The sequence below is a fragment of the Ranitomeya imitator genome, chromosome 5 (genome assembly GCF_032444005.1).
Source record: "Ranitomeya imitator isolate aRanImi1 chromosome 5, aRanImi1.pri, whole genome shotgun sequence".
Taxonomy (NCBI): domain Eukaryota; kingdom Metazoa; phylum Chordata; class Amphibia; order Anura; family Dendrobatidae; genus Ranitomeya; species Ranitomeya imitator.
The window spans coordinates 645,883,139-645,898,893 of NC_091286.1; the positions used below are offsets into that span (position 1 = coordinate 645,883,139).

Sequence of the window (15,755 nt, forward strand, 5' to 3'; positions counted from 1 at the left end):
CTGTCATATATATATATATATATATATATATATATATACTTTCTACTATATATATATATATATATATATATATATACCACCAGTCAGTGATTATGTGGGGCTCCATCTGCTGGCCGATTTAGGAATTACAGTGTGGTGAATTATACACATTCTCACCTGCAAACTCTCTGTTGTTCGTCTTGGAGGAATCTTCCAGCTTCAAGGTCTGGGTGACTTTAGCCATCATGCCATACTGATTTCTGAAATAAATGGTAAAGGATATATAAATACTTGGTAATTACGCGCCCGCGCTCTTACCGGACAGCTCAGGTCCCGTGTGGGGATTTTTCCAGAAATAGTTGCCCCTGATGCGTTTCCATATATCATGCTATTTATTTGTGTAGGTATTTAAGTTTTTAATGTCATTTGTTTTCTTGTTTTTAGTTATTTAAGTTATTAGTTGACTTCTGAGGACATTAGTTTTATTTCTGAATTTGATTATTTCTACATATAGACGGCTAATTACTCCTTCTTCCTTTGGCGGTATTGTACATTCAGCCTATGAGGACCCCCACAGTGCAGATTAAAATGAAGGCCCCTTCTAGCGTCGATTTGCATCAATACAGTCCATAATCACCTGGAACAGGAGTGACATAGACAAAACGATGATGATGGGCCGGACCGTCAGACACCCCGGCGTACTGTACCCCGATGCCTTCGCTCTATTCATTCTTTATGTGATGGCTACGCAGAGTACAGTGAATGACTATCTCTCCATGGAGGAGTAATCCAGAGGAGGTCCCTATGGTTAATCTCTGGTCCATTCAGATGGGACTCTCTCACACACCCCAATAATCAGGAGGTTATTACCTAGATTTGGACAAAAACCTCCAGTGCTTTGCTGTTACCCAAATAGTTTACATGATCCCTGGGTTATTCGCTGACACCTTAATTTGTGGGTCCTGTGGAAAGGGGATTCCTGCAGCATAGGAACTCATTATCCCGTTCAATGTTTGGTTATGACCCGACTTGTCTTCATGATCCCTCAGTTATTCATCAACACCCTAACTTGTCGGTCTTGTGGAAAGTGGATTCCTGCAGCATAGGAACTCATTATCTCCTTCAATATTTGGTCATGACCCAACTTGTCTTCATGATCCCTCAGTTACTAATCAACACCCTAACTTGTCGGTCTCGTGGAAAGTTGATTCCAGCAGCATAGGATCTCATCACCTTCAATGTTTGGTTATGACTCAACTTGTCTTCATGATCCCTCAGTTATTCAGCAACACCCTAACTTGTCGGTCTTGTGGAAAGGAGATTCCTGCAGCATAGGAACTCATTATCTCCTTCAATATTTGGTTATGACCCAACTTGTCTTCATGATCCCTCAGTTATTCATCAACACCCTAACTTGTCGGTCTTGTGGAAAGGAGATTCCTGCAGCATAGGAACTCATTATCCCGTTCAATGTTTGGTTATGACCCGACTTGTCTTCATGATCTCTCAGTTATTTATCAACACCCTAACTTGTCGGTCTTGTGGAAAGTGGATTCCTGCAGCATAGGAACTCATTATCTCCTTCAATATTTGGTCATGACCCAACTTGTCTTCATGATCCCTCAGTTACTAATCAACACCCTAACTTGTCGGTCTCGTGGAAAGTTGATTCCAGCAGCATAGGATCTCATCACCTTCAATGTTTGGTTATGACTCAACTTGTCTTCATGATCCCTCAGTTATTCATCAACACCCTAACTTGTCGGTCTTGTGGAAAGGAGATTCCTGCAGCATAAGAACTCATTATCTCCTTCAATATTTGGTTATGACCCAACTTGTCTTCATGATCCCTCAGTTATTCATCAACACCCTAACTTGTCGGTCTTGTGGAAAGGAGATTCCTGCAGCATAGGAACTCATTATCCCGTTCAATGTTTGGTTATGACCCGACTTGTCTTCATGATCCCTCAGTTATTCATCAACACCCTAACTTGTCGGTCTTGTGGAAAGTGGATTCCTGCAGCATAGGAACTCATTATCTCCTTCAATATTTGGTCATGACCCAACTTGTCTTCATGATCCCTCAGTTACTAATCAACACCCTAACTTGTCGGTCTTGTGGAAAGTGGATTCCAGCAGCATAGGAACTCATCACCTTCAATGTTTGGTTATGACCCAACTTGTCTTCATGATCCATCAGTTATTCATCAAAGCCTAACTTGTAGGACCTATGGAAGGAGGGTTCCTGCAGCATAAGAACTCATTATTCTTATCAGATTTACCATAAAGCAGTTGGGAATCTACTTTCTATTTCTATGTACCTCTGGCTGAACCGTTTTATTAATATATGGATTTTGTGCTAATTATTGCAAACGTTAGGCACCATTATTGCACTTACTTGTGGGAGAAGGGAAGGAACAGATGAGTCTCCACACAGGATGCCTCAGTCACATGTCTTCTCTTTGTCTCCAGGGTGTACTGACAAGTCTGGCTGCTGCTGACCAGTGTGGACAATGGGGCATTCTGAGAGACAAATATATGAAATTATATAAACCACCAATAAACCAAAAAGAATCTGTCACACTAGAGAGATGGACGCACCAGTCCTTTAAAGAGGGCGATTGGGCTGACGTAGTCTCTGGATGGTGTGAACTGGTCGCATGTCTTCAGGTTCGTACGGACAGTCACGTCGGCACTCCCCTTCTTTCCTACACTGATTTCACTTTTGCATTTTCCATACACAGTGTCCTGTAAATTGGAGCAAAAAAAAAGGATCACAAATGTAATATAAAAATATTACTCACATGATTCCGGCTGACGGACCACGGACGAGGGTGGCGCTGCTTCTAGAAAAAGTTTCAGATCTATTTTTCTAAGCTCAGACAACCCCTTTAAATTTTAAAGGGACATTGCGGTCTACATAAATTATCACCAATCAATTGAATACTTCACCTCTGGGACCACGACTAATCGGCAGAACAGGGGACTTGTAGCCCTCACTGTCCAGTGTCCTCAAGACTTTGGAGAATGGGTGACCTAAGTTCAGTGTACCGGCGGTCATGGGGGTCCTAGTGTTGGGGGACCCTTAAAATGATCAGGTATCCATAGAATGCGATCATTTACGTAGGATGGAATGACACTTTAAGAATACGGTCACAATGGTAAACAGGGATCAAATCTGCAGTTCTCCACTTGCTCTTCAGCAGTCACTGCATGCTGGGAGTTGTAGTCTCACCCCCGATTCCGAGGCCATAACAGGTATTCTTACCATGTTACTGGTTTCCTGTGTCTCGTCTGGAACAAGAAGAGCTGAGATGATGCCTCTCTTAATATTTAGTATAGTCCCAGGCTCGTCTTCTTTAGGATACAACATGACCCTTTTCCCATCCTGAACACTGAAGTTGACCTCATACCTATAGGGGGACATTACCAAACATCATAAATACAATGTGAAAAGCGGCGTTATACCCAATACAGATCTGATGGCTTTCTCTACCTGCACATGTTTCCTTAAAGGGATCACAGCATTTCATATAATAATAACCTTCTTCTTGTAGAACTCTTCTCGCTAATTAAAATGTGCCGTCTACCACTGTCCACTACTTCTGAATAATGCCTCTTTTCTATCATAAAACGTTGATTTATTTCAGTCGCCTGCAGTACCTCTTTTAACCATTGCTGGCAAGTCATGTTTTCCATAGAAATCAGTGCAACAGCGCCCCCATCTCTATTTTTAGAATTCAGTCAAAATATTGACCTTTGATTCACCATAATTCTAAAAATGGCAGCCGCTTCCTTTTAATGGGACCGGACAGTGCTATTGTATTCTTATTTTATAGAAATGGTAATGGCGGTCCCTTAAAATGGCCCTTCTTGCTTACTTGGACAGAGCATTGGAGAAGTCGTCAGAGTTCTTCGCCTTCTTGTAGATGGGTTTGCCTTCGGAGTCCACGCCGTACACCTCTCGCAGGGTGCACTGTTTTATCCTCAGGATGAAGTTGCATGGTTGTGGCACTTCTAGCTCTACCTGTTAATACACAAGATGACGAAAAAATATTTAGAAAGGGGTGAAAATAAAAAGTATAAGATTGCGACATTCCCCAATCTATGCCCAATCTTTTCGGATCCACTGACCTTGCAGTTAAACTTGGACCCGCTTTGTGAATCGGCGGTACCGGTCACCCCGCTGGATGTAGCAGCGTCGTAGTTATATATATATTTCCTAAGATGTCTGAACTTAATTGTATCTCCTGAAAGAAATGTAGGAACAAGTGTAAGGGAATTAAATTATAATTAGTACTTGAATTAAAGAAGATTTTTAATAAAAAAAAAAAATATATATATTTTCATACACCCTAATTCTGAGTAAAAATAGGGGGCTCAAGCCTTGGCGAGAATAAAGAGCGGTTACTAAGAACGTCCCATTAATGCGAACGGACTCTGAAGTCTTCATTAAAAATGTTCTACCATTTTACTGCTGCAGAAAATCTATAAGTCTTTTATGTAGCTGAGTGCTGTGCAAAAACGTTACAAATGCTTCAGAGCTCCTGCTCCTGGTTCTGACAGCTCTCCCGCCGGCACTCCGCTCCCTTCTCTCAGCAAAATGGAGGGTAATCGAGGGGAAAGAGGGGAAAGAACACATAAAGACTCAAGGAGGGCAGAGAAAGCACATTTGTTATAGAGAAGTAGGAAAACATATGAAATAAGTGCAGGATAGAAGCTGTGCTGATTTATCAGCCAATGAATACAACAGCACCATGACATCATCACATCCAGCCTATATTACAGAGAGAGGAACTCCCACAAGAGAAAATTCTAAACTTTGGATCAGTCTGCAAACTGTATATCAGGGGGATAAAAGAAAGGAATAAAAAATTGCAGACTGAAGCTTAGGTAAAGGTAAACACTAACATATATAAAAATCATATTTTCCATATTGTCCATAGGCCTAAGCACCTTACTCTATCCCTATCACAGATCATAATGTAACATAGTAACATAGTTAGTAAGGCCGAAAAAAGACATTTGTCCATCCAGTTCAGCCTATATTCCAACATAATAAATCCCCAGATCTACGTCCTTCTACAGAACCTAATAATTGTATGATACAATATTGTTCTGCTCCAGGAAGACATCCAGGCCTCTCTTGAACCCCTCGACTGAGTTCGCCATCACCACCTCCTCAGGCAAGCAATTCCAGATTCTCACTGCCCTAACAGTAAAGAATCCTCTTCTATGTTGGTGGAAAAACCTTCTCTCCTCCAGACGCAAAGAATGCCCCCTTGTGCCCGTCACCTTCCTTGGTATAAACAGATCCTCAGCGAGATATTTGTATTGTCCCCTTATATACTTATACATGGTTATTAGATCGCCCCTCAGTCGTCTTTTTTCTAGACTAAATAATCCTAATTTCGCTAATCTATCTGGGTATTGTAGTTCTCCCATTCCCTTTATTAATTTTGTTGCCCTCCTTTGTACTCTCTCTAGTTCCATTATATCCTTCCTGAGCACTGGTGCCCAAAACTGGACACAGTACTCCATGTGCGGTCTAACTAGGGATTTGTACAGAGGCAGTATAATGCTCTCATCATGTGTATCCAGACCTCTTTTAATGCACCCCATGATCCTGTTTGCCTTGGCAGCTGCTGCCTGGCACTGGCTGCTCCAGGTAAGTTTATCATTAACTAGGATCCCCAAGTCCTTCTCCCTTTACACTAAAATAATAATAATAATCCCTAAAATCCCTCAAGGCGATTTAAAAAAAAAATAAAAAAATAATAATAATAAAAAAAAAAAATACATATATATATATATATATATATATATATATATATATATATATATATATATATATATATATATTCACATATATTTTAAAAAAGAAGTAAAAAAAAATCCTACAATAAAACATTTAATTAAAATGTATAAAAATGAACAAAAAAAGTTATTCAAAGCTTGATTAGTTAGTGTAAGATACATTTTCTGACACATATATTACATAAAAACCCTTGTTTGGTAACCACAGGACTGTAATCACCTCAAATAATTTAATAATAATATATATTAATATATATTATTAATATATATATATATATATATATATAAAAGATTAAACAAAATAATGCGAAAGTAATGATTTTCTCATAGTGGTGACTGGTGACATAAAAAAAAGTAAATCACACCTAAAACAGAACAGGTAAAAAAAAAATCCCAACATTTTTGGGCACAAGCCAAGCCTAACAAAGGCTGTTTTTAATTTCTTGACAATAAATTGATCCTGCAGTGATCAACTATAATCATTGGAATCTGGCAGCAAGTGCTCAATTTCCCTATAGCGCCACCCGGTGTTAAATACAAAAAATTACACATTTGTCATAAAAAAGTCTTTGGATTCTCTGCTAAGTCTGACAGATGAGTGTAACTCAGTAATCTCGAAAAGGGTATTGAATGTTATCGTATATAAAACTAAGGAATACTTAATAAATTGGCAAAGTTTTCATTATTTTTTTTTTTTAGGAGTATGACCATGTCATATATATAAAAAAAACGTTAAAAAAGTCAAAAGTTATTTAGACAATTCAAAGTCTTCTTTGGTAACTCTGGCTGTGATTTGAGAAATGACGTGTGCGGATCTCGCCTTCGCATGCAGTCTAGCAGGTGGACACAAGAGGGCGCTATCCCCTCACGTTACACTGATGCATCCCTGGTCATTTCCCAATTTATCTCACACTTTGTCCTATATAGAACAACTTGTATCTTTTCCAGGGAGCAGAAATGGCCTCCAGCCTCCAAGACAAAGGTTAAGCACACAGTACACACACGGCGTGATCTCCGGGAAGATTATCTGCAATAAATAATTATCCACACTGATAGGGCAGGTATGAAGTCACCACACCGCCTGCTGTTTACCAGGAGGACCAGGGCTCCAGAGTCCAATCCCAGACTGGAAATCACCGCATCTGAGCTCAGCCCTATTCCAAACCTAACCCGAGCTTAGTTTTTATCTGTCGACGTTCCTATGCGCCATTTTGGCAGTAATTGATTGTATCCGGTGCAATGTATAAAGTGTAATCTTACTTGAGCAGCTGGGGTTTTGGCTTTCCGTCCCATCTTCTTCTGCAAATACAATAGAAACATTCTCAGTTTGTGTATCTAGTGATAATAATAATAATATATATATAGTCTGACTACAGCAATACAACAATGTATGGTGATCGCACCGAACCTGTTCACACTGCCCCGCTATCGTTCCTTGGATTATTAGACCTGATGACACTGATGCACTTACTTTGACAAGCACAGTTAGAATGACTGTATGAGTGGTTTTTTTTTTTTCTACTCCAACTAAAACTATAAAATGATAATTTTAATATCAAGCAGACAGACTTAGAAGGAAAAGGGATTATACGGCATCAGCTTCATCCGGTGTAAGGGATTTATTAAATAATGTAAGTATTTGTACAAAAAGGAGCAACAGGCAAAAGCGTACCTGGGTGCCGCGACCCCCCGGGCAAATACCAAGCCTTCAAAATAGAAGATGAAAAAAAAATGGAGGCAGTTCAAAGTGAAAAAGTGCTATTTAGTAGCGCAAAATGGCGACGTTTCAGCTCAGAGCTGTGAGCCTTTTTCAAGCTTGCGCGGTGGCTCAGTGGTTAGCACGACAACGCTGGAGTCCTGGGTTCAAATCCCACCCAAGACAACATCTGCAAGGAGTTTGTATGTTCTCCCTATTTTTGTGTGGGTTTCCTCCAGGTTCTCTGGCGTCTTCCCACACTCCAAAGACATAGTGATAGGGAATCTAGATTGTGAGCCCCAATGGGGACAGTGATAATAATGTGTGCAAAACTGTGGAATTATTGGCGCTATAAAAGCGAGTAAAATAAATAATAAATAAAATAAAGATCCCATCTCATCTTCACTGTATCTGCCTGAATTGCTGCTGATTCACTACCTCTATATAGTTATCACGATATAGTGAATATCCAGTGTATCCACACAATATATACCGTATATACAGTCCATACACATATATATGTAAATATATATATACACAGACACTGACTCACACTATATGTATACATAATATATATATATATATATATATATATATATATACTACACACACATAATATGTATGTATACACACAAACACTGACTCACACAATATATATATATATACACTACACACACACATATACACAGACACTGACTCACAGTATATATATATACATAATATATATGTACAAAATACACACACACATATATACGCACACAAACACTGACTCCCACAATATATACAGTGGGGCAAAAAAGTATTTAGTCAGTCAGCAATAGTGCAAGTTCCACCACTTAAAAAGATGAGAGGCGTCTGTAATTTACATCATAGGTAGACCTCAACTATGGGAGACAAACTGAGAAAAAAAAATCCAGAAAATCACATTGTCTGTTTTTTTATCATTTTTTTTGCATTTTATGGTGGAAAATAAGTATTTGGTCAGAAACAAAATTTCATCTCAATACTTTGTAATATATCCTTTGTTGGCAATGACAGAGGTCAAACGTTTTCTGTAAGTCTTCACAAGGTTGCCACACACTGTTGTTGGTATGTTGGCCCATTCCTCCATGCAGATCTCCTCTAGAGCAGTGATGTTTTTGGCTTTTCGCTTGGCAACACAGACTTTCAACTCCCTCCAAAGGTTTTCTATAGGGTTGAGATCTGGAGACTGGCTAGGCCACTCCAGGACCTTGAAATGCTTCTTACGAAGCCACTCCTTTGTTGCCCTGGCGGTGTGCTTTGGATCATTGTCATGTTGAAAGACCCAGCCACGTTTCATCTTCAATGCCCTTGCTGATGGAAGGAGGTTTGCACTCAAAATCTCACGATACATGGCCCCATTCATTCTTTCATGTACCCGGATCAGTCGTCCTGGCCCCTTTGCAGAGAAACAGCCCCAAAGCATGATGTTTCCACCACCATGCTTTACAGTAGGTATGGTGTTTGATGGATGCAACTCAGTATTCTTTTTCCTCCAAACACGACAAGTTGTGTTTCTACCAAACAGTTCCAGTTTGGTTTCATCAGACCATAGGACATTCTCCCAAAACTCCTCTGGATCATCCAAATGCTCTCTAGCAAACTTCAGACGGGCCCGGACATGTACTAGCTTAAGCAGTGGGACACGTCTGGCACTGCAGGATCTGAGTCCATGGTGGCGTAGTGTGTTACTTATGGTAGGCCTTCTTACATTGGTCCCAGCTCTCTGCAGTTCATTCACTAGGTCCCCCCGCGTGGTTCTGGGATTTTTGCTCACCGTTCTTGTGATCATTCTGACCCCACGGGGTGGGATTTTGCGTGGAGCCCCAGATCGAGGGAGATTATCAGTGGTCTTGTATGTCTTCCATTTTCTAACTATTGCTCCCACTGTTGATTTTTTCACTCCAAGCTGGTTGGCTATTGCAGATTCAGTCTTCCCAGCCTGGTGCAGGGCTACAATTTTGTTTCTGGTGTCCTTTGACAGCTCTTTGGTCTTCACCATAGTGGAGTTTGGAGTCAGACTGTTTGAGGGTGTGCACAGGTGTCTTTTTATACTGATAACAAGTTTTTAAACAGGTGCCATTACTACAGGTAATGAGTGGAGGAAAGAGGAGACTCTTAAAGAAGAAGTTACAGGTCTGTGAGAGCCAGAAATCTTGATTGTTTGTTTGTGACCAAATACTTATTTTCCACCATAATATGCAAATAAAATGTTAAAAAAAAACAGACAATGTGATTTTCTGGATTTTTTTTCTGTTTGTCTCCCATAGTTGAGGTCTACCTATGATGTAAATTACAGATGCCTCTCATCTTTTTAAGTGGTGGAACTTGCACTATTGCTGACTGACTAAATACTTTTTTGCCCCACTGTATATATATATATATATATATATATATGTATATATATATATATATATATATATATATATATATATATATAAACAAAACACACACATACAGTATATACAGTCATGGCCAAAAGTATTGACACCCCTGCAATTCTGTCAGATAATACTCAGTTTCTTCCTGAAAATTATTGCAATCACAAATTCTTTGTTATTATTATCTTCATTTAATTTGTCTTAAATGAAAAAACACAAAAAGAATTGTCCTGAAACCAAATTGGATATAATTCCACACCAAACATAAAAAAGGGGGTGGACAAAAGTATTGGCACTGTTCGAAAAATCATGTGATGCTTCTCTAATTTGTGTAATTAACAGCACCTGTAACTTACCTGTGGCACCTAACAGGTGTTGGCAATAACTAAATGACACTTGCAGCCAGTTGACATGGATTAAAGTTGACTCAACCTCTGTCCTGTGTCCTTGTGTGTACCACACTGAGCATGGAGAAAAGAAAGAAGACCAAAGAACTGTCTGAGGACTTGAGAAACCAAATTGTGAGGAAGCATGAGCAATCTCAAGGCTACAAGTCCATCTCCAAAGACCTGAATGTTCCTGTGTCTACCGTGTGCAGTGTCATCAAGAAGTTTAAAGCCCATGGCACTGTGGATAACCTCCCTAGATGTGGACGGAAAAGAAAAATTGACAAGAGATTTCAACGCAACATGGTGCGGATGTTGGATAAAGAACCTCGACTAACATCCAAACAAGTTCAAGCTGCCCTGCAGTCCGAGGGTACAACAGTGTCAACCGGTACTATCCGTCGGCATCTGAATGAAAAGGGACTGTATGGTAGGAGGCCCAGGAAGACCCCACTTCTTACCCCGAGACATAAAAAGGCCAGGCTGGAGTTTGCCAAAACTTACCTGAACAAGCCTAAAACGTTTTGGAAGAATGTTCTCTGGTCAGATGAGACAAAAGTAGAGCTTTTTGGGCAAAGGCATCAACATAGAGTTTACAGGAGAAAAAAAGAGGCATTCAAAGAAAAGAACATGGTCCCTACAGTCAAACATGGCGGAGGTTCCCTGATGTTTTGGGGTTGCTTTGCTGCCTCTGGCACTGGACTGCTTGACCGTGTGCATGGCATTATGAAGTCTGAAGACTACCAACAAATTTTGCAGCATAATGTAGGGCTCAGTGTGAGAAAGCTGGGTCTCCCTCAGAGGTCATGGGTCTTCCAGCAGGACAATGACCCAAAACACACTTCAAAAAGCACTAGAAAATGGTTTGAGAGAAAGCACTGGAGACTTCTAAGATGGCCAGCAATGAGTCCAGACCTGAATCCCATAGAACACTTGTGGAGAGATCTAAAAATGGCAGTTTGGAGAAGGCACCCTTCAAATATCAGGGACCTGGAGCAGTTTGCCAAAGAAGAATGGTCTAAAATTCCAGCAGAGCATTGTAAGAAACTCATTGATGGTTACTGGAAGCGGTTGGTCGCAGTTATTTTGGCTAAAGGTTGTGCAACCAAGTATTAGGCTGAGGGTGCCAATACTTTTGTCTGGCCCATTTTTGGAGTTTTGTGTGAAATGATCAATGTTTTGCTTTTTGCTTCATTCTCTTTTGTGTTTTTTCATTTAAGACAAATTAAATGAAAATAATAATACCAAAGAATTTGTGATTGCAATAATTTTCAGGAAGAAACTGAGTATTATCTGACAGAATTGCAGGGGTGTCAATACTTTTGGCCATGACTGTTTATATATATATATATACACACAGACACTGACTCACAAAATATATATATGCATAATATATATATACACACACACAAACAGTGACTCCTACTATATATATATACAAAACACACACACATACAGTATATATATACTGTATATATATATATATATATATATATATATACAGACACTGACTCACAAAATATATATATATTTAATATATATATATACACCACACACACACACACACATATATATATATATATACACACACAAACACTGATTCCCACTATATATATATATATATATATATATATATATATATATATATATATGATATATATACATATATATGTATATATACACAGACACTGGCTCACAAAATGTATATATTATATATATATATATATATATATATATATATATATATATATATACACACCACACACACACACATATATATATATACACACAGGCACAGACTCACAAAATGTATATATATATATATATATATATATATATACACACACCAGACACACATATATATATATATATATATATATACAGTATATATATATATATATATATATATATATATATATATATATATATACACACACACACACTGACTCACACATAAGACATTTTCTGCTATTAATTTGCCTTAACTGGAGTGGAATAAACTTATGTGTACTATAGTATTAATATTAGTGATATTAGCAACTATATATGTTATATATATATATATATATATATATATATATATATATATATATATATATATATGTGTAGAGATTTGTAAAGTGTTCCTCTCACATTGGACTAAATACATGACGCTGCTTACATTATATATTGTATATCATAGGCCGTCTAAACACATTAATTGCAGGAAACATCTTATTTCTCGTGAGTTTATTAAATACGATAAATAACAACTAAAAAAATATCTCTGCTTTATTTTTAACGTACAAAAATAAAATAAAACAGAAATGAAACATATCTCTAACGACCTTATCCAGACCAAATTTCCAATGCCACCATATACTATACATAACACCATTCTTTGAGAAGACCACCCCTCTAGATGACCACCCCTCTAGAAGGCCACTTGCCAATGCTATTTTTAATGAATGTTTTTACGCTTTAAATCAATTCAATGTTTTCCCGTTTTAAAGACATGAATACGGGTTAGGGTTATCCTTAGCTATTATTACTTTTCTACATAATATTTGCAGGATTTGTTGCAGATATAGAGTATATCATTATTACATTATATATTTTCGAACATATTTCCTACTATAACGCATCAGTAACATGTATTTATTTAATACAATTTATCCAAATATATATTTAATAATAATAAACTATAGACGAATCACATGTAAAATAATCTAAATCAATAATGTAATTAAATTATTAAATTAAATGATGACCATTTCTATTCATGAAAGGAATACACGTGATAGTACAAAACTATAAAATACTTTTTTTTTAAATAATATTTGATAAGTTTTGGAATTTTAGAAGGCAGCGCGCTATCAACCATCCATCCTTACTTTAGCCATAAGATGCCAGGTCCCATATATGTATAAATATAGAATTGCCCCTGAATAATTATTCGATTACTTACGAGCTAAGATGCAACTGCTGGCGAACAGCACAAGGAGCAAGAGCGTCCTGGTGCCCATGACGAGCTGTGACAGGAGCTCCTTATCTCCCCTGTATGCCAATCCTGGCGTTTCTTCTCGCGTCCCAGGGAGAGAATGATGAGTTTTTGCCTTGGACATGAATTTATATAGGCAGGAAAAACCAGCTGAGTTATTATGTTTGGGAGTTCAGAGCAAATTGCAAAAGGTCCAAAGGGTAAAGTTTTGCCTGGGAGATTAGTGTGATGACCTGGGCCTAGAGCTGGGAAAACAGCAGTGATCATGACAGGTTCATCAGGGACTATAGTTATACACATTATATATTCACAGGGCCGGATTTATTATTACATTTCCACTTTTTTGCCCCTAATTTTTGACGTTTTTCTGCCTACTTTTCACTTACATCTTATTCTTCTTTTAATTATCTTTTCTTTTAATTATGACTATCGTTACTCGAGATTTCTCGAGCATGCTTGGGGGTCCTCCGAGTATTTTTTAGTGCTCGGAGATTTAGTTTTCATCACCGCAGCTGAATGATTTACACCTGTTAGCGATAAGTACATGTGGGGGTTGCCTGGTCGCTAGGGAATCCCCACATGTACTTATGCTGGCTAACAGATGTAAGTCATTCAGCTGCGGGAAGAAAAACTAAATCTCCGAGTACTAAAAAATACTCGGAGGACCCCCGAGCGTGCTCGGGAAATCTCGAGTAACGAGTATATTCGCTCATCACTAATTATGACCTTTTGTAAATTATTATTTGCATGTGTTCATCTGGCTTCTTTTTTGTTCGTCATTGTGGGTAGGGTTTGGGGTTTCCAGATGTCTTTGCCTTGATTCGTCAATTTTTTTAAAAAGTCAAAAAATTTGTTGCAAATTTCCTCCATCGAGTGATTTTAGGTAATCTCGGAATTTTAACAACCTTTTTAAGAGGAAGATGCAACCTGAAAAGTTTAAAACTGTTAAAGATAAAGATCATTTTTTTTATTTTGCGTGTATATTTGCGTGAATTTGGGGTAAAATCGTCAATGAATTCCACACAAAAAAATGGTGAATCGATCCATAACGCTTTATATTGAGCTTAGTGGAAAAAGAAATTGGAAGGGAACTCAAGTATCATATAATCTGCAGCTTTTCAGGGATATATAAAGGATCTGTTACCAGGTCAAAGTTTTCTTTTTATTTAATTCACGCTGCTTCCCTGATTATTCCGTTCTTTGAAAATCCCCCTTACTGTTCCAGGGATACGGGCCTTTTTATTTAGTGCTAATTTATATGATTTTTACAAAGGGGATGAAGGGTAATTATGCAGCTCACCCTAAAGACACTCCCCCGCGGAACCCTGTAAGCCACACCCCTTTAGTAAATAAAAATATAAATTTGCACTAACTAAAAAGGGTATTTCTGGAACCGTATAATGGATTTTTAAAAAAAGAACAATCCCTGAATAACTGAATAATCAGGAAAGCAGCTGGAATAAAATAAGAGCAAAACCTGGACACTTTTGACCTGGTGAAAGGTATTCTTTAAAAAGCACATTTTGATGGACAGTATTAAAAAAGTTACTAAACGATACCTATTTTCCATTGATAATTGCTGCCCGTGTATCTAATCTCATCTCTATTCGTGTACAGTAGAAAGTGGAGATGCCTACACCGAAGAACATGAGTTACTCATATAGAGAGGATCAAATTGATCCGTCAAGAGTCAAGTTCGAATCGAATTTCCGGAAAATAACAGCTGCAAATTTGGACAGTTTGTGAATCAATCACCTTGAAAATGGGAATGGTAGCCTCTAGTCTGTGAATAATCAAACGATTCACCTGATAGGGAGGTGCAGGAGCTGCAGAGTCAGTGTGAATTCATTGATCTGTGATATCCTGCAGGAACAGCACCTGAACAGCATTTTTTTTAGTCTTCACACACTGCAGTCGCCAACTAGGAGGGCAGTGTAATACCCCACGTCCTACACCGATTTTTCAAGGCAATTAGAGGCTTTGCAGTATTGAGATTCACTGCAAATTTATTTGCCATGCATCAAATTTTGGGGGGAAATTTTTAAAAGCTGGCAAATTCTAATTTTAGGAGATTCAGTCATCTCAATACTCATGTTTGATCATGGAATATGAATCCCAGGACCCCTGCTAATCTAGAATAGTGGCTCCAAGCTAGCAGATTTGTTGTTGTGAATAATGAGTTGCAATACCTTACACAACCAGAAAACAGGAGTGGCACTGTAAAAGAAACTAAAACATAAAAAGAGTAAATATCAGTAGAAACACATGAGGCCAAGATGAGATCTATCAGACATTCAGGGCAAGCAGCAGATAGAAATCAAAACTTTAAGAGTAACTGTCGTTTCAGGATAACTTGCAGCAGAATGTCTGTGTCTGCCTCTGGTGCCTCTCTCCTCCTCCCCATCTCCATAGAACTTAATGAGCACCAACTGTCATCTCCTGTCTCAGTAATGGGGAAGTCTGTATTCACTGAAAGCAGATTTTATCCTTGAATT

The 15,755-nt window shown here is 38.2% G+C and overlaps 1 protein-coding gene across 1 annotated transcript in view; it reads right to left on the bottom strand.

Annotated features, from left to right (window-relative positions):
• APOB (apolipoprotein B) overlaps nucleotides 1-13,361 on the bottom strand; it is a 39,633-nt gene extending 26,272 nt beyond the window's left edge. Inside the window, exons 1-8 of the mRNA XM_069728151.1 lie at nucleotides 13,228-13,361; nucleotides 7,057-7,095; nucleotides 4,114-4,229; nucleotides 3,861-4,006; nucleotides 3,248-3,392; nucleotides 2,581-2,727; nucleotides 2,378-2,502; nucleotides 157-239 (exon numbers count right to left, since the gene is read on the bottom strand). Of these exons, the coding sequence (XP_069584252.1) occupies nucleotides 157-239; nucleotides 2,378-2,502; nucleotides 2,581-2,727; nucleotides 3,248-3,392; nucleotides 3,861-4,006; nucleotides 4,114-4,229; nucleotides 7,057-7,095; nucleotides 13,228-13,285 (859 nt within the window). The 5' untranslated portion in view covers nucleotides 13,286-13,361. The remainder of the gene's footprint in view (nucleotides 1-156; nucleotides 240-2,377; nucleotides 2,503-2,580; nucleotides 2,728-3,247; nucleotides 3,393-3,860; nucleotides 4,007-4,113; nucleotides 4,230-7,056; nucleotides 7,096-13,227) is intronic.
• Nucleotides 13,362-15,755: the final 2,394 nt, after the last annotated feature.